The sequence below is a fragment of the Rhinolophus sinicus genome, chromosome 2 (assembly GCF_057876585.1).
Source record: "Rhinolophus sinicus isolate RSI-liver-muscle chromosome 2, RSI-T2T, whole genome shotgun sequence".
NCBI lineage: Eukaryota > Metazoa > Chordata > Mammalia > Chiroptera > Rhinolophidae > Rhinolophus > Rhinolophus sinicus.
In genome coordinates this window covers 125,435,388-125,460,123 of record NC_142502.1, presented here as the reverse complement: position 1 = coordinate 125,460,123, position 24,736 = coordinate 125,435,388, and the positions used below count along the sequence as shown (strand labels likewise).

Sequence of the window (24,736 nt, the reverse complement as noted above, 5' to 3'; positions counted from 1 at the left end):
ATTCCCTCTGCTGGAACACTCTTCCTCCCCCTTCACCTGGCCAGATCCTACTCCTCCTTCCTGGCCCAGAAGTGGCAGGATTCTCCATGCCTTTCCTCTCACAACCCTTTACACTTCTCTGAAAGTTGAAAGTGGGCTTCTAGGACGTTTCCTCTATTCCACCAACTTTTCCAGGCCTCCTGTGGTTTAGATCAGCACTGCTCAAGCCTGGCAGTGGCATCCCCTGGGGACCTGTGACACACCAAAGCCAGGCTATCCCCAGACCCATTATCTCAGGACCCCGGGGCTGGGACCACACTGCAGTGTTTGGGAAAGTTCCCTAGGGGTTTTCACATGCAGCCCAAGTCTAGAGCCTCTGTGTTAATACAGGAACACAGCTGCAGTATTTTAAAGGATGATTTCAGTCTAGCGATGGGATAAAAATATCACCTATCGACTGCAAAGAGAATTCACTGATTTTTTAAAAATAACTACTAAGTCCAATTAGAGTATAAAAATACATGCATTACCCAACATCTCCATTGTATCTGAAATTTTTCACCTGGCCTTCTATTCACAGTCTCTTGACAGCATTCCCATCACACCGACTGGCGTTAAGTCCCAGGAGGTCAGAGACTTCATCTTGCTCTCTGTGATGTCACCAAAACAGAGACCTATATCCGGCACACACAGATGCCACATGGACACCTGTCATGTGATGTGCAGCCCTCCTCCCACCAAGCTGCAGGTGACAGGAAGCAGGTCCAGGAGCACAGCTGGGACAGAGACAGACAGACTGGCACAGGTCAGCTCATGAGCACTTGCTCAGTTGACCAAATGAACTCCGAGCCTTCTCCTCTGCACCGGGCACACTGGTCATCCTCTGCAGGAGACAGCCCTGCACCTTCCTTTGAAACCATTCATGTGTGCTTTACGAAATGCTGCGGTAACCTTTGAGATCAAAAGAGGTTTAGAAGTGCAAATGACTGTCAATATTAATATTAATAGCAGAGTTATTAATAACCAAAGTTGTCTGCCAGACACTTGACTCTTGATTAAACGGAGTGAAGGAGCTCAAGCCAAGCCAGAGACATCTCAGCTCGGAGCCAAAGCATCTGCTGGAACGCCAGTGCTGGCAGGGACAGAGGACACTCTCAACGTCTAACTAGAGACGTTTTAAATGAAGTCAGCTGGGTGCCCACCGTGGACGACGGCCAAGGGCTCGCTCCTAGGTCACAAGTGCCTGTGTTTTCTGTTCACCGGGGTGTGAGCTCCATGGGGAGAGCTTGGCTGGGCTCTCCGTGCTCTCCCCAGAGCCCAGAACGGTGCCTGGCCTGCACCAGGTGCTCCAGCAAAACTTCTGGATGAAGGAAAAAAACAAACGAATAAAACAGAGAAGGAAAAGAGGAAGCACGGACTTCGGATCTGAAAGCTAGAAAGTGCCAACAAGGGAACTCTGCAGACAGAGCCAAAGCTAACCTGGCCTCCACCTACTCGAAGAACAAAAATCAGGACTTCTTGTTTTGGTAAAATCACCAACCAGAACTGTTCCACAAGCTATTAATTCACCTAAAATACTTTTTTTAAAAAGCACCATGGTCACTGTTAGTACACATATTTGAGACTGAAAAGGACGCCAGCTGTCCTGCCAAACAAGCAGCCTGTCTTTAACCAAGTCAGTAACTTCATGATTCAAATACACCCACATTATGTCCTGCTTCTTACACCATGAATGTACGTTTCAGCATTAGAAATCATCCCTTTCACATTTTTAAATGCTGTGGTTTCTGCTTGACTAATGCCATCTTTAATTATACATCATCAAGTATTTTACTGAGATCTAATGGGGTCTATTACTCATCAAAATGGCCTCAGTCAGCAATCTATTCCCCAGAGCTAATTACTCAGCCCTTCTTTCATGTCTCCAAAGTAGCAGCCTGCACGTGCAGAAATTTGTACACAGTTTGAGCCACAGCATCTTACCAATGCGTCCAAAAAGACAAGCTATCTCTTAAGAAACCCACACTATTACAAGTGACTTCTGGCTTAGTGGCCCTCGTATTGATGGCACTCTCACCTCACCCGGGGTGGAGTGCACAGGTCATTGTCCATCCCATCACATGTGGCACAGGTGGCAGGACCAGACATGGAAATGAATACTCTGGAAGGTAAGTAATTTGCCCAAGTCCCACAGCAAGCAGGTGACGGAGCCTGGATTCATTCTCAGGACAACACATGGCAGGAGGCCATGAGAAGACACAGAAAAGGACCTGGGCAGGACCGGACAGACCACACAGCATGGAGGGGCCCTTTTCTCAACCCGACTCCACAGTCACCACATAACAATCCACCTAGACAACCCTTTTTATTATACGATATATTCTTTTTTATTATTATTAGTTTCAGGTGCACAAAACAATGTAATAGAGATTTATCATTTATATCCCTCACACAGTGACAACTCCCTCCCCCATCCACTACCCCTCTGACATCGCACACAGCCATTCATTTCCACTCTCTCTATTCCTAATGCTGTACCCCGTTTCTTGTAACCATATATATATATATATATATATATATATAATTGTAGTTGACATTCGTTATTGTTCAGCTTCAGCTTCAGGTTTAAAGTGCAGTGATCAGGCATCTACATCATCCCTGAGGTGGTCTCCCTAATGGGACAAGTGTCCATTGAATACCCTACAAAATCTTTACAACATTATTGACTACATTCCCCAAATTGACTTTTATACGACATATTCTGAGGGGTCAAATGAGCTCAAGCAAACCTAAAGATCAGCAGAAACCAGCTTCCATTCAAAAGGATGGATTGTGGATCAAATAATTGTAAATGCAAGATTTGTAAAAATTATAAACGTACATTTCCTATGTTAATATATATGTACACATATAAATGGATTTACATATATTGAAGTATATTAGTAATTGAGTGAAAAATGAATAGGTCGGGCTCAAATTCAGGACATTTTACCTAAACAACAGACAATTAACTTCCACATACTGACAAGAGACACTCATATTACTAAACCAAGTGCCCTAAGACCTAGCAGCAGAAAAATATAATTAGAGAGGTCATCTGACAGACAATTAACAAATAGATCATTTTTGAAAGAACTGGGAATCAATGACAAGCCATGTGACCTTGATATGTCCCTCTTGAATAATTGACGAGGCATCTTTTTTGGACCATCTATAGGACTATGTTTAGAGTTCCATTTAGTGCTGCAGGATAATTCATTCACGTGTTAGCTTCTTATCAGATCTGTTGGCCAAGCAGCAGACGGAAAATAATAAATACACACAGATGTAGTGTTTCTTTACTGTGCGAGCAGCACACTGAACTGACTATTCAACGACTGCCTTCATTTGGCCCTAGGACAGTAAAGCTACTTGTCAATGCACAAATCCAATATTGTCCATAAAAGCGTTCCAGGTTCCCTGATATGCTCTCTGATAGAGGGTGGCACCCTCACTCCGTATCTATTTCCCTCTAACAAACCACTCAGTAGTAATTTATGGTTGTAATCCCAAGAAACGGGCATTTTGGCCATTTCTTCCAGACGTCTTCACAAGGGTACCAGCCAACACCTCTTATGCACAAAGAAAAAACATTCTCTGACTCACTCCAGAATCACCATGAGGGGAAAAAGGAAGAGACACAGAGCGGAAAGAACTTGTCTGAGTAGCTGTGAGGGAGGCGAGAGCCTGTGCTGAGGAGAAAGCCTGAGAGGCCACTGGGTTGTAAGATGAAGCTCCAGCGATGACTCCAGGAGAGAAGAAAACAAAGAGTTAATTGCTGGATGAGTTGAGAATGGGGAGGGGCGAAGGGAGGGAGAGGACAGGGGAGGAGCAGCCAGCGCAGAAGGTTCTCTGGACCAGGGACCTTGTGGCAGAGGTACCGGGAGACACTGATGGAAAGGGTGGTGTATCAAAGGACTGTAAGGGCTGGCTGTGAGGTTGCATGAAACGTCTAGGGCCCATAGCTCTCAGTAAAGCTTTGAGTCAATGCCTCTTGGAAGATTCTCTGGAGAGCATCCAGCAGGACTGCTGGAAGTGAAATAATTCTACGGCATCAGAGAACCTGAGCCATAGGAGGCTTGAGAGAATGTACAGCTGCCCAAGAGCTCCTGCGAGACTGGGCAGGGGCACTGGGTCTCCCACTGTACTCAGAAAGGCTATAAGCCAATGTCACGTGACCCTCAAAAGCACACAAAGAAGCTCCTATGGAGACACAACTGGCCGGCCCAGGGCTGAGGACAGAGCCCACACTTCTCGCCCCGCAGCCAGCCAACTCCTCTGGGTGATCATGGCCTCGTACGGTCCCCCTTCCCAGAGCTGGGGTCTGTGGGAGCATGCGGGTGGCGGTGGTAGAAATGGGCGAGGTGGAGCCCAACAAGAACATTACTTTACCTTGAACCTAAAACATGTGGCACCGGTGGCTGACGACAGAACTAGACAAAAGGACTATCTGAAATTTTGAGAAGGAAGAATTGCAAAACAAGATACTCAGATGTAAATTCTGCAGAGTCCCCCAATCCATGCTCCCTTGTCCTTCTTTGGGGCCCCAGCCTGACTTTGTTGGGGGGTCATCCATTCTAACACTTATTGTTATGAAAGATTAAAGCTCAAGAAGAGGAATAGCAATGACAGACCACATTTATTAAATGCTTACTATTCAGCCAGTACTTGTCTCAGCACCTTTTGGGTATAAACTTATTCAGTTTGCAGTCCTTAGAGGTGCTGGATGCTCTTCCTGGTCCCCACCTTACCGATGAGAACACTGCAGCACAGGGGTCACATCATGTGCCCCATGGCTGGCCAGCAGGCACAGGGCTAGGATGTGTAAAGAGAGGGAAGTGTACCCAGGCATTCGGGCTGCAGGGCTCCAGCCTGCTCATGGCCCACTGCAGCCCTCCACGGCTCATCTGTTGCTTCCTGCTTTTTCCACCTGTGGAAGCATCACCATTCACCACCGCACTCCCCAGCATACCAAACCAACTACCCAATACCATGCAGCACAGGAGCCCTGCTCCTACACAGGAAGTACAGACTCAGTGCAGGGTGTGGCCCTGACCCTAATAAACTTCCAGTCCTGCACGGGTGAAAAAACCCAAGACCCAGAAAACAATCAGGGAGTAAATTCTAGAGAAACGCTCTAGACATAAGAATGTAGAAAAGCATGGCTTAGAGTGGTGCAAAGGGTCATTCCGCAGTGCATGGTCAGTGCCAGGAGATAAAGTGGACTACGTACAGGACAGCCCCGAGGACAGCCTGGTGGGGTAAGGGTGTGTAAGGAAGCACGACACAGACCATGTCATCACAGGCTTCTCCACAGCATCCCAAGAACAGAGGAAGGAGGCATCCACCCTTCAGGGACGGACATACCTTTTTTACTTTTTTCAATTACAGTTGACATTCAATATTATTTTATATTAATTTCTGGTGGTACAGAAGAGTGGTTAGACACTTACGTAATTTAAGAAGTGAGCCCCCTGACTAGTCTATACATAGTTATTACAAAATTATTTACTGAATTCCTTATGCTACACCCTACATCCCAGTATTTTGTACCAACCAATTTGAACTTCTTAATCCTTCCCCCATTTTCACCCTCATCCCCAAATCCCACTTCAATGTGGCAACCATCAAAATGTTTTCTGTATCTGTGAGTTTGTTTCTGTTTTGTTTATTTTGTTCTTTAGATTCCACATATGAGTGAAAACACATTGCCGCTATCTTTCTCTGACATACTCCACTCAGGTCCACAACACCTTCCAGGTCCATCCATGCCTCTGCAGATGGCAAGAACCCATTCCCTTCCATGACCAAGCAATATTCCACTGCATATATGTACCACCTCTTCTTTATTCATTCATCCATCGACAGACACCCAGGCTGCCTCCACACCTTGGCCATTGTAAACAATGTTGCAATGAACATATGGATGCACATGTCCCCTCCAAGTAGCATTTTGGGTTTCTTCAGATAAATACCTTGAAGTGGGATTACTGGGTCCTTCTTTACCTCTTGTTATAGCCTTTGTTTTACAGTCTATTTTGTCTGGTATGAGTATTGCTTCACCAGCTTTTTTTGTATTTTTTGGTTTCCATTTTCATGAAATAACTTTTTCCATCCCTTTACTTCCTATCTGTGTGTGTCTTTCAATCTGAAGTGAGTCTCTTGTAGGCATCATTTTTAAGGGTTTTGTTTTCTTATCCATTCAGCCCTCCTGTGTCTTTTGATTTGAGCATTTAATGCATTTGCATTGAAAGTAATTGCTGATAGATATGTAACTATTGCCATTTTATTATTCATAATTTGATCTTTTTTACGCATCTTAAAGAAGCCCCTTTAACATTCCTTGTAATACTGGTTTGGTGGTGATAAACTCCTTTGACTTTTTCTTGTCTGAGAAGCTTTTTATCTGACCTTCTATTATAACTGATAGCTTTGCTGGGTAGAGTACCCTTGGTTGTATGTCCTTGCGTTTCACCACATTGAATATTTTGTGCCAATCCCTTCTGGCCTGGAGAGGGACATACATTTGATCAGTGGTGAAGAAGGTGATGGGCCTTACATAAACAAAGAGCAAACGAAAGGAATGACCTCACTCTGTATGAATAAAAGAGGAGACATAGTTTACGGGGCCATGCAGCTGTGAGTCAGGTGGGAACAAGACCTTGGGACCTAGAACCTGGCCCAAAGGGAGAGTTGAGGGGAGCTATGACAACCAAACTGTGTTTTAGGATGATTGCCCAGGCCGTGGGTACTGGCAGCCCAGCAGGGAATACAGCCAGGAGGGACCCAGCCCGATGCAGCAGGGGCTGGGCTTGTGCTGTCTCAAAAGTAGAACAGAAGGAATTAACTGTCCCTTTCAAGAGATGGTAATGATGAAACCTGGTGACACAAACATAACTGATGAGGGAAAATCAAAGATTTTCCCCAAGCCCCAAAAGATGGCAATTCTAGGTCAGGCCCTTATAGCTCAGTGTTCTGTTACCAGCTTACCCAGGCAGCACTGCTGTGACCCCAGAGCCCACTCTGGGTTTCTTAGACTGGAAACCAGAGCATGGAGCCACTGCCCTGAGAGGAGCACTGGACCCTGGCCACCCCCAGAGCTCACCTGTCTCACCTCTACCCCAGAGCATTCACGCACTAAGGACAAAGGGTTGTGGGAGGGCCAACTTTGACCATTTCTTATACCATTTCCATCTCTTGGTTCTAAACCTTTGCATCACTGTTCTGTTGAGGTCACACTTTGCCAAGTTCAGGTACTAGCCTGGTGCTTGACTGGTTCAGGTGGGTGTGACGATGATTCCGTGCCCGGTGGAACCAAGAGCTGCTGCAGATGGACATGAGGATGGCCCAGCACAGACCCCCGAGCTCAGCGAGTGGAAGGACTCAGGAGACACATGTCACCATTCTTGCCCCATTTATATTTTCAGCCCAAAACAAATCCCAAAGGCTAAGTTTCTCACTCTTGCTCTTTGGTTTGAAAGATCAAAAAATCAATGTTTCCGAAAGTTGGCTTCTAAGCATAAAATGCTGCCCATTCCTCATATTCACCCCCTCCAAACCTGTCCGGCCTATAAAGCCTCAGCACACTGGCTCAGGCCCTGCATCTTAGACACAGAGGAAACAAGAGGTTAAAAGGCAACCATCGAGGTGCCTGAGGAAAACAAAGTCTGCTTATTCTATGACATCAGGCAGTTCTTATTCAAACTGTGGTCATCTGTGTCTCATCTTCATAATACAGAGGGTGCCAAAAAATATGTGTACACATTTTAAGAAAGGAAAAAACTATTAAAATTTTAATACTCAATATATATCCATAACAAAAGATGAATACAAGTCACTTTTTGACTTCTGCAATTACAAGAGGTGCTCAAAGAGGTTACCATCAGCGTCCAGATACTTCTGATTACGGTGAACTACTACTTGAGCAATGCTGACCAGTCTACTTGTATACTTTTTCTTGGCACCCCGGGTATTTACTTATGAGTTTCTTTAAATTGACTCACTTTTCATTTAAATTTGTTTCCAAATAAAACTTCATGTGACTGCCATATTTTTTTTAAATGTACCACTTGATATAAGTAGAAGGAACCATTAAAATAAACACAAACATTAGCATAAAGCATATCACCAGGAACCGCCTGGGACATCAGCACCCCACTGCCACTCTCCCATTCTTTTTCTTCTGAGCCAGGTCACACTCTACCTACCACTTCTGAGTCCTCAACACCCCACTGTGACACCCTTTCACTGTGCCGATTAGCATGACAACTGTCCCCTTGAACACTGACATACTTGAAAATTCCTCAACCTGACAGGATTTTTTCCCACTGATGTTTAAAGAGTGAAAGCATCCCCGGATGATGGCCCCCTTTCCCCACGTGTATTGACAAGCCCACAGCACTTCCTTCACTCAACAACAATCCCCGGTTACTTTGCAGAGAAGGCCAGTTGAAAGCCAACTATCAGAAAATAAACTTCAGCCTAACCCTGACCACACTCCACAAGGAAGATGTATGTGGCATAACTAGGGCAAAGGCAGCTCTTCATCCAGAGGAGGAAGTGAGGCTTCTGAGAAAGGGACAAGTTCATGGACAAGCCACGTCTAAGTCCTTCCTTCAGTGAACGTTGCTGTTGGCTTATGGGATAGACTGCCAGCTGATCTTCAGAGAAGCCGTCCTTGCTTGTGCAGCAGCCCTCTCTTGTTGTGTAATCCAGCACACCCCTCTCTGTTCAGTGGTGCTCAGCCCCCCACAGCCACACGCGACAAGCTGGGGAACCCTTGAGGGGAGCTGGGGCAGGGGGAACAGGGTTGTGGGAAGTCAGGGGAAACACATTTGGTTCCAAGTTTGGGAAATCAACTTGATTTTCTATGAAAATCAGAGGAAACGTATTCTAGAATAATATTCATATGAATTTTTAAGAAGAAACTATAAGTCCACCAAAAAGGGTATGGGTGGGAAGGGGGCAGCTGGCAAAGAAATGGGACTGCACGGGTTACCCAGGCAGAAGGCTCCAGAGTCCACCCAGGGGTGCTTGGAACACTATGGGCCCCGCCAGGCTGGGAAATAGCACCCAGCAGGCAGTATCTTTCCCAGGAGAGCAGCTGTGGGGTTGGGAGGTGGGGAAAACTGGCTGGAGACTGGAGAAAGGGATCAGAGATGCCCTTTGGGAACTCACCTGAGGAACCCCAGGAGACTCACAGAACTCAAGAAAGACCTGGCAGGGCCCAGGAGGTGGAGGTGAGAAGGCAGAGGAAGTTCCTCTGTGACTTCTGGTGAGAGCAGGAGAGGTCTGTGCTAACCCAGGAGTCCTGAAGAAGAAAGCAGCCAGCCAGCTACATGCAGCCACCTCTTGGGGTGGCATGACCTTGCTGTGTGCCCCCCAAGGGCCACGGCCAGGAACATCCCCACTGTGGACACCAGATGTGTCTGTCCATCCAAAGATGAAAACCACTGCCAATGAGAACACCATATGAGGACGGGGCCATCAGAAAGAGCACGCTGTCCTCGTCCGGGGGGGCATTATCCCTACATAGACCTGTCTGCCCTCAGTATGAGCACACCTGGAGAGCCCAGGGGCAGTCACATAGTCACGTGGCAGGCATGGAAAAAGATGAGGTCCCAGCCTTGCTGAGCTGAATTAACTGGCCTGAACGTGCTCCTCACAGACCCGACGGCCACTCTGAACCCTCCTTCTCTCTCCACGTCTGACCTCCCATGGATGCCTTAAGGAGTCCTGTTCCCCTGAGCCTAGGAAATGGACAATTTGCTTTCTCTGAGGAAACGCTGACTTAGATAGAAGATTAACTCTTCTCTCAGGATTCACTATCATCCCTAAGTGTTGCCCCCCTTACTGGGACTCGCATCCTAATTTCACAACAGATTTCTGTCTGCACCTGTAGAAAACCTGTGAGACAGGAGACTGGTGATTTCTGCTGCCCCGGGCATCAGCTCCAAGCCTAGGCCTGGGCACTTATGAAGGCGTGCAAATGCCAAAAGGCTACAGAGCACTCAGGCCTCTTCTGTGAGTCACTCTGAGTGTGGTGGGGAGAACACTGTTGAGCACTAAGGAAGCCCGAGGAAGAAGAACCAAAGCAAGATGACTAACTGGTGCCTCCTGGAAGCCAGACGATCCACACTTTGAAGGGCCAACAAAGCAGTAATTGTCAGGAAAACACACAGCCCACAGAAGGGAACAGTGGAGAAAGAACACTGACAACAGCTTGAGGAAATAAAAATGGAATCAGAAAATTCACAGGAGACAAAAGAAGAGGCTGTGCAAGGATGAGAGTTTAGGTGGCTTGGGTTGTCGACTGACATCGTTTCACCTGGATCGAGTCAATGGACCAGGGTCACCAACCAGTGTAGACTGAGCCCTTCAATCGGGACAATGCGAGCTGCCCACCCCAACCCAGAAGCCACCCAACTCCGCAGGTGTCCTGGTGGAATGGCATTTGCGGTCAGAGGGCCTGGCTGTCAGGGGTATTTTAGGGGTTGTTCAGATGGACAGATGAATAACCCCAGATGGACCGCCTGGGGTTACAGAAGCTTTTCTAAACCCATGAGGCTATTTGTGGCAAATAAGGCGTTAAGTAGAAAACTGGTGCCCTTGACTGTAGGTGCTGGCTGATTAACGTTAACGCACTGATTAGTTTGGAGATAGGGAGGAAATGCTACAATTATTATCAACCACACTTCACAGGCTGCTATTAACCCCTTGTGGAATACATATGCTGAAGGAGGGAAAAAAGAAAATTCTACTTCTTATAATACCTAAATTTAAAAATGCAAGACATTGCTGAAGTCTGGTGAAAACAGAAGCACATCAGTATGTCAAGGGACCTTAAACAGAATTATGGTTCACAAGGGGCAAACAACAGGGGGTCAGCAGCTGACGCTGGGCCAAAGGAGCATGTGCCCTCAGAGAGAACGCCATGCCTGCCCTGGAGAGGCGGTGGGAGGGAGGGACGGAGGGAGGAGGCCCCAGCTTTCAATGGAAGGCCTTCTGCTGGCCTGTACTCTCCAGCCCAGCCTGTCATCTGAGTCAGGCGGGCACCGTTTCAACATTTTATGAGTCACTATCTCTGGTCAATAAGGCACTCCGTTTCTTTAGAGCAGCTGTATTTGAGACAAATAGCCTCCACAGGCCTGTGAACATACGTCAAACACCCAGGGTACTGCCCTGTTGGCTGGGCCCTCGTGCACACAGCTCCGGGCATCACACACCAGGGAAGGGTGCACTGTCTTCAGTGAAGGGCTGACTGGAAACTTGAAGAACTGTAATCCATTGCTGATATCTGCCAGGTGGGTTCTCTACCGTGAAGTCTGACACAGAGGTGCAAGTGCCCCTCAGAATCCAAGATCTGTCACCTCATTTGAGATGTTGGGGTTACAACTTCATTCCAGGAAAACTGCAATCACAGAACATATGCCACAGCCTCGTTTGTCCGACGGAGACACCAGATGAATTCCCAAATCCACAAGAATCATACCACCCAAACTGAGCCACAGAAGGCACAAGAGTGCCACCACTCAGCAAAATAAGAGAGCTGTTCTTTCCTGAAGAGCATCTACCTTTCATTTGGCCCACGCGTACATACACACTTAGTCCAGACAATCACTGCTAATGACAAAACTAACCCAAAGGCATCATCAACTTGGTAGATAAATGCGAGTTGCATCGGTCAAGTTTTAGGGGATGTTAAATTCATACAGGCTGTGTACCCGCACCACTGGTGACACACTCATGCCTCATCTTGCACAAACACATCTGGATATCGTGACTATGAGCCAGGCTTGGGGAGGTGTCATTTTTAAGTTACGTCGGGTTTGGAGTATGATTATCAAGAGTTAAGGAATCCAAAGGTTTATTCATAAATGGTCAATATTATAGAAATTTCTAAAACAGGAATAAAGTGACAGTGCTTCCATTTTGTGTGCAGGAGAAATGAAGGCTTGGGAGTTTAACTGTCGAAGAAAGCACAGTGGCTGTTATTACCAGGACCTCAAAACTGTTTTCAAAATGAGCTCGGTGCTCCATTTGCTGGGAGGTGGCAAGCAATTGCTGAGCCACTTTCTAAAGACCACTATTATTTTTATCTCAAGTACTCACTGTAGTGCCGGGTACACAGTAGGTACTCAAATATGTGTTCAGGGAAGCAGAAGAGAGGAATGCGTCACTCTCCTATTTCTTGAACTACTGTGTGACAGCATCATTGGGACTCCCTGGGGCTCCTGGGTGCCTCCCTCCTTTTGAGTGCTGTGCAGAACTCGCTCTCCTGTTCTCAACGCTCTCAGCTGCAGAACGTGAGATCCACTCCTGGTGCCGGCATGTTTTCAGTCTCTCACCACTTCTACTGACTTGAATCCTAAGTCATTTAAACTCATATAAATTCACGTGAGCATTACACATACATTCCATTAAGCAGAAATGCAAATATAATATCCTCATGTTTGCAGATAACCATCGTTATCCGTTAAAAACATAAACACGTGTGGCAAACAAGAGAAACAACTGACCAAGCCACTCCTCTCAGATGCTCTTCCAGATCTTCCAAAAGACCACATCTCTAAATATCCAGAAGCAATCAAGGTCCAAAGTCAAATTTAAAGAAGAAGGCAGCAATCTATGAGTAAAATTCAAATTGTGCTACTACTTTATATGCTTATTTACTTTAACTTCACTCAATGGAAAAAGGGAGCCCCACATTACAGTATGTGCTAGCACAATTTTTAAACCATGTACCACTGCCAACACCTGCAGTTTCACACCCTCATCTTTTAAGGTTAATTGGAATTCCAGTAGAATACACATCAAGCATGCATTCCTAATTCATCTAATCTGAAGATCTTCCAAGCTAGGCAAAGCTGATAAAAAGTGACCTTGGCCTCTTCAAGGGATACAATAAAGAGCATTTCCCCTTAACTAAATCCCTTCTGATGTTTTATTTCAAAAATGTACCTGGAAAAAAAGGGTGTTAACTGTGAAAAATTGAGATTAAATACAGATTTAACCGAAATACACACTTGAAACAACTGCATAATTGAGACCCAATTTCATCATGCTCCAGCAAGCAAGTGGGCTCTCAAAAGCCGGAATGAATGGACAATTGGACATAATTCTACTTGGCTCAACCACACAGAGGCCCGATCTCGGCAGTTGCAGACAAGCTATTGCATCCTACAGAGTAGGAAGCTGTGCTCGGCTCTCAGGAGCGCCTCCAACCAGCTGCCTCAGCAACTGAGCACGACTGTTCTCCCCGGCTGCCTTTTTAAAAATGGGTTATAGTTTGAACTTTCTTCACTTTAACGAAGCTTGCAAGGATCAGATAACAAAGATAAAACTTGGAAGCAATTTAAAAGGTGAAACACACAGGTTCAAGCACTTGGCTTAGATGCCCATTAATGCTCAATAATCCAGTCATAGCACAGACCGACTGTGAATCTGAAAACAAACCATGGTATCAGATTACACACATATTCCACACACACACCCACACATATATCCATACACATGTACCCACACACACACACAGCCACAGACACATACACACATACATACACATAGCCATACATGCACACAAATAAACACACATACACACACCGCCATACACATATGCACAAACACCCTTAATTTAGGACACCATATAAATGAATCCACTAGCAGAAGGTGAGCCCTGTGAAGTGTGCCTCATTGGTGATACGAGATTTCGAGATTTTTGTATTAGTAACAGGCACTGAACCAACCGCGGATTACATGTGCTAAGCACCGCACGTACATTACCTCAATTATCCAATGAAGCAGCTAGAAATCCTAATTCACTGATAAGAAAGCTCAGAAAAGCTAAACCATTTGCCCAGGGGCACCTGGTGAGGAAGTGAGAAACTCAGGGTTAAAACTACCTGTGCTGGGACTCCTAACCCCCGTGCCATGCTCGGCCACCCACCCCTTGCCCTCCTTCCTCCCAGGAAGCCCAGGGGCCTCCCCTGTCTGCAGCGGCATGTACAGGGGAGGCAGTGGGCCACAGCCCCGGGAAGAGAAGCCAATCGTTTGTCCAAACCCTGGGCCAAGCTGCAGCCGGTCCCAGCACCAGTCTAGGAGACAACACTGGCCCCTGAGATGTGAAGGGAAGTGTGTAAGGGTGGCCAAGTCACAGTTTGCTCACCAAGGTGGAAAGGGAACACGAGAAAGAAAACCGCCTTTCTCTGCTGGTGAATGTTGTCATGAGGATATGACGCCTGTACCTACCTAGAAACCCAGTGGGTGGGGCTACGGGTGAGACCCACATAGTGGCAGAGCAGAAGGAGAGATGGACAAGTATACGTTCCTGAGGACAGAATGGTGCCACCTGGAGAGCCATGCCAGCCCAGTTGGACTCTATGGACGGCTCATGTCATCTGCATAGGGCTGCCTGGGACTTGCCCTTAAAGCCATAACTGATGTGATGCTCTTTCCTCAGGACCACAGCGCTCTGGGATCACAGCCTGGGTTTACAAGGCAGCAGCCTCAAATCGGAAGGGCATCTGCAGCCGTGGGGCAAACTATAGCCAAGGGGTGGATGCTGCTTAAGTTTGGGACGTTGGTCTCTAAGTAAATGGGTTTGTCATAGATTAAGAGGATTCCTCTAACCACAAAGCCAGTTAGCCAGTCAGTCCAAAGTTTATCTTTCAAATGTACCCTATTAATTGTGTGCCCTTGAGCAAGAAAACCTTGGGTCCTCAGCTGCCCCCCGACCCCCGCCATGTAACTAGCTACCCGGCTGAGCTGTAGGAAAGAATGGATGAGATACACTTAAATCTCCTAACTCAACCCCTGGCACACAGTAGGCACCCAGTGAATACCGGGGACACAGCAGGCATTCAGTGAATAGTAACTTTAGATTACTCACTGACTGCCACAAACTGAAACACAACACTGTTGTAAGTCTCAGCGGTGCTGTTTCCATAGGTGGGGGAGGGGTTGGGAGGTGGGGGTTCTTTAGAAAACAGGTCTAAAAAGGACTTCGTTGTGACTCATCTGTCCTGTCTCCATAGGCAGTTGTCTGCCCCTCATCAGCACGGTGACCACAAGTCAACCAGTTGTCTGCTGTCCTGTGAGCTGTCCAGCTTTTTGTGAAGGCTTCCAGGCACTGGGCCTTTTACTCTGGAGTCCTCATTACATCCAGGACCAAACAACAACAACAACACACCAGACACAGTTGAGCAGCGCAGGGGAATGGAGCCTGAGAACAGCTCCTGACCCAATCCCTTCCTGGTTCTCCGACTTTGCCACTTTGTCCAATCTCTGAAGGTCTCAAAGTAGGAATTAAGTCACCCGCTTCTCAGGATTATGGTGACTTTTTTATAAGGCAATATATGTCAACGTGCCGAGCACATGGTAGGCACTCAGTAATCATTAAAACAGAAAATCTCAAGCATAAGCTGTCCAACTGTAGACAACTAAAGAACACGCTGCTAGGCTTCCAAATACCATAGACACTCGACACTGGCCCCCAGCTAACTGCCAGCTGGACTAGCCCACACTCCACTTCCTCCATAAGACGTCCATCCCCACAGAAGGCTGCAGCCTGGAGGACTGTGGTCCACGCTGTCACTCCTACCTGGGGAGGTCTGTGCTTACCAGGAATCCATTGTCTTAATTCCCAACCATGTTTATGCAAGTGTACTTATAATAGCAAATACAAACCTGAATTAAATACTATGCAATTTGAAAAGGTTTGAGTGCAAAAAAAGGTCACTCTGTGGAAAACCACAGTGACTGCTTAGGAAAAAACTCACCAAAGACAAGACAGTTTTCAAACTGTGAAATGAGGTGAGAACAAAAACATAAAACATTGAGGGACAATTATTTAAAATCTAGAGGGTGCTCCACTCAGAATTTTTTGAAATTCTCTTAGTTCTCACTCCACTTGAAAGAAACAAATAAAAAAATCAAAAACTATGTTGTGGTTTAAGCTAGAATAGCAATTTGGAAGTCAAAGAAAAGTCCTTAGCCCTGTATCCAGAATATAGCGAATAAATACATATATATGTGATTATAAAACAGAATATTTACTAGGTATCATTTGTAAGGTTTTCCAATTTATTTGACCTTTCCCCTTACTGGATCCCAGTCACATTGACTGAGAGATAACCGAAGACATTTCCAATTTAAACATATCCTAAAGTACTAATTAGGCTCTAATGCCTGTTTTATACCATCAAAATTATTACCCAAGCTTTCTTAGTTCTTTCATCTGTGAAAATGTCCTTCCTCCTAACCTTCATCAAGTCCTGGATTGACACCAATCCACTGCCCACAGGAACCTCCGGAGAGCAGAGAGCAGAATGGCTTCCAAGCCCTAATGTCAGCAGCATAAAGAGAGCCCATGCCAGTCCAGTTCACCTAGAATGGTACCTAGCACAAGGTACATACATAGTAAATTCTGTGTATGTCCAAATATAAGGCAAGGGATTTTCAAAAAAAAAGAAAAAACAAAAACAAAACAGAAATGAATTGGAATTTTCTTATATTAGAGTCCTTATGAAGAAGTAGTCTTTGGGGGCATCCCAGTTTCAGGTACCCCCTCTCATAAGAGAGCTGTAGTTTCGCTTTAACAAAAATCTTTGCTCCTCTACCTCTCAAAGAAAAAGAAGTAGTCTTTGAATTACTCAATTTGGAACTGCAAAACCCTTTCAGAAAGACATGCTGCCTGAAACATCTCCATCAGTGCTAGTTAGGGGTGTTTAAGGGGTCACCTTGTAACACTTAAAACAAAAAACAAACAAAGTCAGCTGAGAAACTTGGCACACATTTAGCAACTGCAATGGTTGGACAGCGTCGTTAAAACAGGACTTTTTAAAGATCACTTTAAGAGGCAACACATAATGACAAGTATTTGCCAGGAGGCAAATGAAGAGACCAACAGTCCTAACCTCAGGCAGTGGGTACTTGTAACTTATGCCTCATCTCAAATGGCTCAGGTGAAAGCAGAGCTGAGAGGCTCTACTAACCAGGTTAGAGGATTCCAAGTGACTCTGTGAGAACCCAAACCCTGGTGGAAAAGATGCCAGTGAAGAGTATGGAAAAAAAAATTGTTTCATGAACTCAACAGGATTAAATACATTTTATACATGATGTAGTCCCAATGTCTACTTAGAATTATATTGATAAACAATCTAAGCAGATATTTGTTTATCTATATACCCAAAAAGTTTATATATCCCAGTTGGCCCAAAAGAAGATTTAAGGAGCTTTTCATTGGTAAAATTGGGGACTGTCTTATATTTACAGTCACCTGCTACTAAGGCATATATGGTATTTGCTGAAGAATAACATGAGTGCCCATCTATTAAACAACATGCAGCAACACCCAGCATTTAGCTTTGCTATGAGAGGTCAAAGCAATTCCAGTGGACAGTAAAGTACCACAAGCCTGCTTGAAAGTAATTTTCAGCTGAAGTCAGCTTGCCAAATTTATAGGCTTAATGTGCATCACTCCATGCAGTACTTCTGGTTGTGGAAGAAGACTCCCACTGACTATCAAAACTCCGCGGATAAAAAGCCGGATGGTATTAAAATCCCTGCCTCCACTACTTTTTCCTCTCTGAAGATGATCAAATATAAGGTTGGATTTAATTCAGACTCTTCCTAGAACCCAAACTTAGTCCTTATGAGGTGGGTCTGTGAAGAAGAAAGGATTAAAGCTCACGCTTAGTTAACACACAAACAGAAAGAAAGAGAATGTGTTCAAAAGTTCCCTAAAGCTCAGAAAATCATAAACATAATCTGATAGCTACAGGTGCCTATAGAGAAAGTCAATCAATAGTCCCAAAATTTACTCAAAAAAAATTTAATTTCCTATTATTAAGTAGCCTTACTAAAAGTTATAAGTTCAACCCCATTGACACATTTTTTTTAAAATACTACAAATGCCACCACAGAGTTCCAAGACCTGAGTTTACCTCCTAACCTGATCAAACGCAATTCCCATAAGATGAATTGGGAGGACATCTGTAAGCACGTGGTCATCAAAATGTTCCAGTGTTTTACCAGAAACACCATTCCAAAAACCATTTTATTTCTCTGCCCTTTAATTATAACACAATAGATAAAAACAGCAAGAACAGGGAGGAAAAGTTTGAAAATCTGTACCACTTGTAACTGGATTTAACTACACTCAAAACCAAAGAAAAACTTCTTAATTCCCCTTCAGCAGTGATCCCAAATATAAATATGCCTTGACTATTCCTGACTCCCCATTCTTCCTGATCCATAGGAAAAAAACCTAGTTTGGCAAAGTATGACATTTAACTATAAAGCTCAACATCCAAGGGTTTAAGTTCCTAACCTCAGAAATGCTGCAGTACTGAATAATTCAGATGGTAGAATTTTTCCAGCATCTCTGTATTGAAAGGATTATTTAAGTGGTTTATGCACCACCAGCTCCTTAAATGGTCAAAAGTACAGGAATACAGTGGTGTTCTCAAAAGGACATGATAATTGCAAAAAATTAACAATGTATTTTTTTTTTACCTTTAAGTAGGTTTTTTATATTTATAAAACATATAAAACATAAGTATCTTGTTTCTCACTTAAACCAGTATCCCATGGGCTATCCTCCCCCCATAACAGTTCACAAGGTGGCAGAAGGTGTGAAATTACGCATACTAAGTAGCTTTGGAAACCAATTCACTAAAACCCTAAAGATAAGGTAAGATAAGATAAAGATAAAACAGAAGGAGTGGGTGCTGTACAATGTAGTTGCGCGGGCACACAAACACACACACACACCTCAAATAAAGACCCACGTGGGAATGCAACCCTGCCTAATATCCCAGGAAAGAACCACCAGGGCTTCCTGACAAACCCAGTCCAAGAAGGGCTGGACCAAACATTCTTCCTGTCTCCAGGTTAACTTCTTCCTGCCTGTTAAAGAGTTTGTAATTTGCGTTCTTCCCACCCCGGTCACACACTTCCCTCTGCCCAATCCTGCCTTGCCAGACACGCAGGGAGGAAGCTCAATCTTCCCAGGGACCAGAACCTGGGAAACATTAAGCACTAACTTTACCCAGGCAAGCTGAGCTGTGCAGAGGGATAATCTGGAGGTCCAGGGAAAGAAGGCTGTTTCTGGGTAGGTGGGAGGGCCCAGCAAAGTTAAAAAGGTGGGAGCACACAGCTCCAGTCAGCAGAGGATACTGGAGGTGAGCCAGGGACAGGAAGATGTGCCCACCTCCTGGGAGGAGCGGGTGTTGCCACACAGATGAACAGGTGTCAAGGTTCCCTGGGACCACATGCCGCCACAGAGCAAGTGCAGGTGGTATGAAAAGGGATTTCGAGGGAGAGGATGGATAGATGGCAGATGCTGACAAGAGGTTCAGAGGAGAGGGTGCGCGGGATGGGGGTCTCCAAAAGTTGGCAAGTGGGACTTGAAGGATTACACTTACTGAATCCCTAGGGTGAAGCAAGTTAGAAAAGCAACAAGCGAACGCCACTGTGGAGTCATCTCTGGTCTCCCTTGCCCCTCATCATTGCCCCCCACACCCACGCGTCCCACCCACACACACTCACACCTTGGCGCCACGAAGGATACCCACCTTTGCCAGGGGCGCACTCCTGCTGGTCGCCAGCTCGCGCAGGCTTGCGGTGGCGCTGCCCGCGGCCAAGGGGAAGCCGGGGGAGCTCGGGGCGCTGCCCGCCGCGCTGCCCACCGCGCTGCCCCCGCCCCCCGCGCCCTCAGAGGCCGCCCCCGATCCTGGGCCAGAGCGCGCGGGTGGGCTGCCGCCAGGGCTGGTGCCACCGCGGGGCCGCTGGCGGATGCCGTCCAGCAGACGCACCAGCAGGATGTTGGCGGGCAGTTCGTCCACGCCGCAGCCCACCAGGATGCGGCACTCGGGGCAGCGCAGCTCGTGGCGCGAGCACACGATGCTCTCCAGGCAGCGGCGACAGAAGGTGTGCTGACACGGCAGCACTTTGGCCGTGGTGTCCAAGCGCTCCAGGCACACAGAGCACTCCAGCAGGTCCAGCAGCGACGACTCGTCCATGTCCTCGCCAGACGCCGCGGCCGAGGCCGCCTCCCGCCGCCGCCACCGCTCTCCCGGCTTGTCTTCGTCGCCCTCGCTCTGCGCAGCAGCGGCGGCCGCCTTGGACGCGCACAGCCAGGACGCTCCGAGCAGCATGGGGGAGGCGCCGGCGGCGGCCGCGCGCAGCTGCCTAGGTCCCGGGGCTGGAGCGGGGCCCGCTGCAGGCAGCGAGCATCAGGATGGTGCCCAGGCGGCCGCCGGGAAGCCAGGCTCCGCCAGGACTTCCTTCACCCTCGGGCCGCGGCGGTGCAAAGTGGCTCACCGTAGAAGGGACCAGAGTTCCGCGCCCCGCGAGCTAACTCCCGGCCAACGGAGCCCACCAGTCCTTCCAAGCCCGGTGCCCGCGGCTCCCGGCTACACCTGTGCCACCCCGGGTCCGCCCAGCGCAGGGGTCCAGGGATGAGGCCGGTTATGACACTCAGCCCGCTCTGTGCTCGAAGTGACCGCCAACGGCCCAGAACCCCGCAGCAGGAAGAACCGGGAGCAGCCAATCGGGTCCCCAGGGAGGCCGGGGCGCAGAGTGCGCGCTCTCTTGCGCGGGTGCTGAGCCGCACCGCCCCCGCTGCGCCTCCATGCACCCAGGGCCAGCCCGCAAGTCGCTGCCCCTGGTGGGTTCAGCTGGACTCTTCCTCTTCCTCCGCCGCGAGCAAGTGCGCGGGGAACGCGCGGAGGTCACGGTCACTGAGGGGTGCAAGAAAGGACCGTGCACCCGCTGGACCTCTCTTCGCCTGGTCGCACGCCAGCGACTAGTCCTGCCGCTTAGGGCACCTCCAGTGCTCCCAGGAACTCCGAGCGTTTGCTCCTATGCGGGCTGGGCCCTGTCCCCTCCAGGTTTCCCGAGTCTTCGCTTCGGCTCTCCGTGAACCTCAAACAGGGATGTTTCCTCCCCTACACTGCCGCGAAGGAAAGTTTGGGCGGTGTTATCTCGACTGCCTTCCTTGCCAGCTCTGGCGAGCAGCTTGGGGACATAACCAACACCCGGGCATCCTCCTCGACAACTCCGCGGAGCGCTCCCGGTCCGGTCCCCTTTCCAGGCGGCGCGCAGAAGTGACAACCCCGGAGCTGAGGGCGTGGGTGCGGGGATGCCCCGCGAAGCAGGATGGGGAGGTACTGGGGTTTGCGGGGGCGCCCGGGGCCGGCTTCGCTTCCTCCCCGCGGCTGCCCGCCCTCTCCGGAGTCGTGAGTCGTAGGCTGGCGCCGCTGCCTGCCAGACCCGCAGCCTCGCGCAGGGCACACGGCTCCGCGCCGCGCCCTGGCCGGCGCAGTGCGGGAGACCCCAGCGCCCACTGCGACGCCGTCTCGTGAACCCCTCTGCAATTTCTCCTCGGGAGGCGCAGAGGAGGAAGAATTCGCGCTCTCCTTCCCGACGCCCCGGCTTCTGCGAGCGTCAGAGGAACGGAAGTACGTACCGAGGACCAGGAGCAGCTGGGAAGTTTGGCGGTGGGCTGGGGTCGACTGCAAAGATTCCCTGCAGTGCGCTGCCCCCTCGTGGCCGCATTGTGTTCCCAGCACGCCGGGTTCCCACCAGGGCCCAGAATACGTAAACCGTGGTCCAAACGCGGCAGGCTACAAAGCCAAGTAGGTAGGTAGTTGTGTCAGTGCCAACGTCAGAAGAGGCATTCAGGGCCCGCCTGGCAGTTGGTTAACCGGTGGTTTGTGAAGTTAAGCGTAAGTTTTTTTCAACTTTTCAGGGAGAAAGTAATATTTGTTGAGATTTGAAAACCAAAAACGTGCCTATGCATTATTTTATATAATCTCTATTTTTCTGTGAAATAGTTATTTTCACCTCATTGTGCTTGTGAGGAAGGTACAGCTTATAGTTATGAAATCACTGAGGCTGAATTTTGTTAGCTTTTGTATATCCACAACCTAACGCATCGAAAAGATCACATTCTATTAGAACATAAGGTCCCTATAAGCTACATATTTTTACACAGTAATATCCCCAGTGCCTAGCGCAGTGCCTGGGCACATAGTAGGTTCTCAGTAAATATTTGTTGAATTAATGATAAAAGGTCTCAGAATCATCCATCACCTAATGGTGATTTGAACATGCAAATCTTAGCATCTCAATTCCGGTTTCCTGAGCTCTTATCAGCCTGCCAGTTCCTGGAAGCTGCTACTGGTGGCAGCAGGAGACCTTCCAGACCTGCTTTGTGGACATCCCTCAGTAGTGTGGATTTCCATATGCATTATTCACATCAGCACTGGCAATTGTGCGAGATGGAAGGCATCCCCACGCTGCCTGGGTAACCGAAACCTGGGAGCAGACTTCCTGGAAGGGCCAGAGGAAGGGATTACACATGCCAGTACACAGAAATGCCTTCTGTGACCCTGGCTCAGGAACAACAAAGGGGAATTTTCAAAAGGACCCAGAATGCTTGGTCCAAAAGCAGGTGGCACGGACACAGGACACAAGGGAGAGCATGAAGGGGGAGCCCTCAGACACTGGGAGGGCCACCAGAGAGGAGGGTTGACCATGATGACGTGTCCTGGGGGCTTTTGGTTGTGAGCAGCAGAAACCAACTTTAGCTAGGTTTTTCAAAGGAGCAGAATCAATTACGCGAATCAGGACCCCTGACTGAGAAACAGGATAGATTATTGCAGGTGGCCCCAGGGAGTCTTGCTCTCCACCCTTCTCAATGTGATGATATGCTCCTTCCCTGTCTTGTACCAGCTGTCAATACGTCCCAGCCCACATGATAAGAAACATGGTCAAAGCTCCAGCAGCATTTCAGCCACCAACAAAAGGCACTCCTCTGACACTGTCACAAGCTGGAAGTTTTAAAACCCTGTCAACCTAGCTTGGCCCAGGTGGTAACCTTCTGGACTGATATGTGCTGGCCACAGAAGCAGGATCGTCTGAAACCTGGCAGCACCCTCAGGAGTCACCCAGAAGGAGAAGTGAGAGTTTCCAGAACAAGTGGCATGCAAGGCAGACAGAACACTATGAGATGTCAGTGCCAGGGGCCCAGAACCACCCGCTCTGTCCTCACCTTCCCTTTCTATTATGCACAGCTGGGGCCACACAAGAGCAAACAGGGCAACTAAGCCCCACCCTTTTCACACCTCCTCTGCTTCCACTCTCTCCCTTCAGCCCCTGCCTTAACCCACTCCCGCAGCACAGACAGACTGGGCAGGGTGTGGAAATGAATGAAGCAGGACTAGACTAGATGACAGAGCATGGTGGAACTGCAGTGAGCTTTGCAAGGTGGGACGCCTTGCAAAGGGGGTAGCCACTACTCAGCCCCAGCCAATCACACACAGCCTTGAGGAAATGAGAGTGCAGTATTGCCAGAACTTTCTACTTGTCAAGAGAAGTTGAAAGTCCTGCTTTTTATGTGAGATCTCCTAATGTTCAACGATTGGCAACCAATTCAGCTCTCAAAAAACACCATCTTAGCCAAATAAAATGAATGTGTGGCCAAATTGGCCCAAAGGCCGGCAGTTTGCAATTTCTGGTTCAAGTAGCCAAGTAAAATGTACTGCAGTGTAAAGGAATTTCAGGGTGTGAACTAAATAACTGAAGCATTACAAATACAGTTTTATATTACTCAGTTAAATTTGCACATGTTCAATAAGTCAATAATATAAGTAAATGATGGAGAAGACCTGGCTTAACAGCCATTCGTATGAAAAGATCTTGGGAATTCAGGCGACCGCAGCATAATATGAGCCAATATGAGTCATCAGTGTAGTATGGCTGCCTAGAAAAGTAATGAAATCTTATGACGCATTAATGGAAGTTAACAGTCGGGATATGGAAAGAAATAATCTTATTGTACCTCGGGCTTTTCAAACCCCATTTGTGGGATTACTTTCAATTCTGGGGGCAAATATGAATGACAGGGTGGTACGGGATCTAGAGGCCTCCTCCTCCATGAATGTCGGATGCAGGAAGAGAGCATATGTGTCTGAAGAAGAGGAAACTCAGAGGAGACAGGATAGGTGGCTGCATGTCAGGGTTTTTGGCAGCCCAAGGTCGGAACTACTCCTTAGATCTGGGTGATTCTCCATTTGGTGAAAGTCAGATATTTGTTTTCCCAGCTAGAGTGTGGGGATGTGACTCAGGCTCAGCCAGCTGACAGCTTCCCCCTAACCCGCCTGCCCTGAGAGGTGGAATGAAGGTGAGAGATGCAGCATCATGGAGTCCCAGATTCAGGGGCACGTGGGGGAGAACGGCAGGGCCAACAGCAGCAGCGCCCAGAGCCTGGTGCCCCAGATAATATCTGGGGAGAGGGTCTGACTGTTGTCACCAGACCAGCCCCAGGCATGAGGGGGTGGTGAACCTGGGCTGTGGCCTCTGCCGCTTTGCCAGCCTTCCTGGTAATCCTATGGGTTTCCCAGTTTTATTTATCATTTCCTTTTTTGTTAAATCAGCCAGAGGCTGTTCTGTTGTTTGCCACAAGGAGCCCTAACTAATACATATTATTAATTATCAGTTAGAAACCAATGAAGGCCCTCGATTTGAGACAATTGTCACCATGCTGAACAGCAACTCCTCTTGGCCTTCATGCTGGAAATGTATTGGAGTGAGCCACTCAGGGCACCATTCATTCATTCAACAAACAGTTCCTGAGTGTGTTCCACATGTCAGGCACTTGGTGAGAGCAGAGCCTACAGAGTGGTGCAGTGAGTAGAGCCTGTTTCCGGGGTGG

General features: G+C 47.8%; 1 protein-coding gene across 2 annotated transcripts in view; it reads right to left on the bottom strand.

Moving 5' to 3' along the window:
* Positions 1-21,463, bottom strand: part of SH3RF3 (SH3 domain containing ring finger 3) — a 368,321-nt gene extending 346,858 nt beyond the window's left edge. The window contains exon 1 of one of the 2 annotated variants that reach the window (XM_019715017.3): positions 19,593-21,463. In XM_019715017.3, the coding sequence (XP_019570576.3) occupies positions 19,593-20,174 (582 nt within the window). In that variant the 5' untranslated portion in view covers positions 20,175-21,463. The remainder of the gene's footprint in view (positions 1-19,592) is intronic. The other variant, XM_019715016.3, reaches the window with a different exon arrangement.
* Between the last annotated feature and the right edge of the window lie 3,273 nt (positions 21,464-24,736).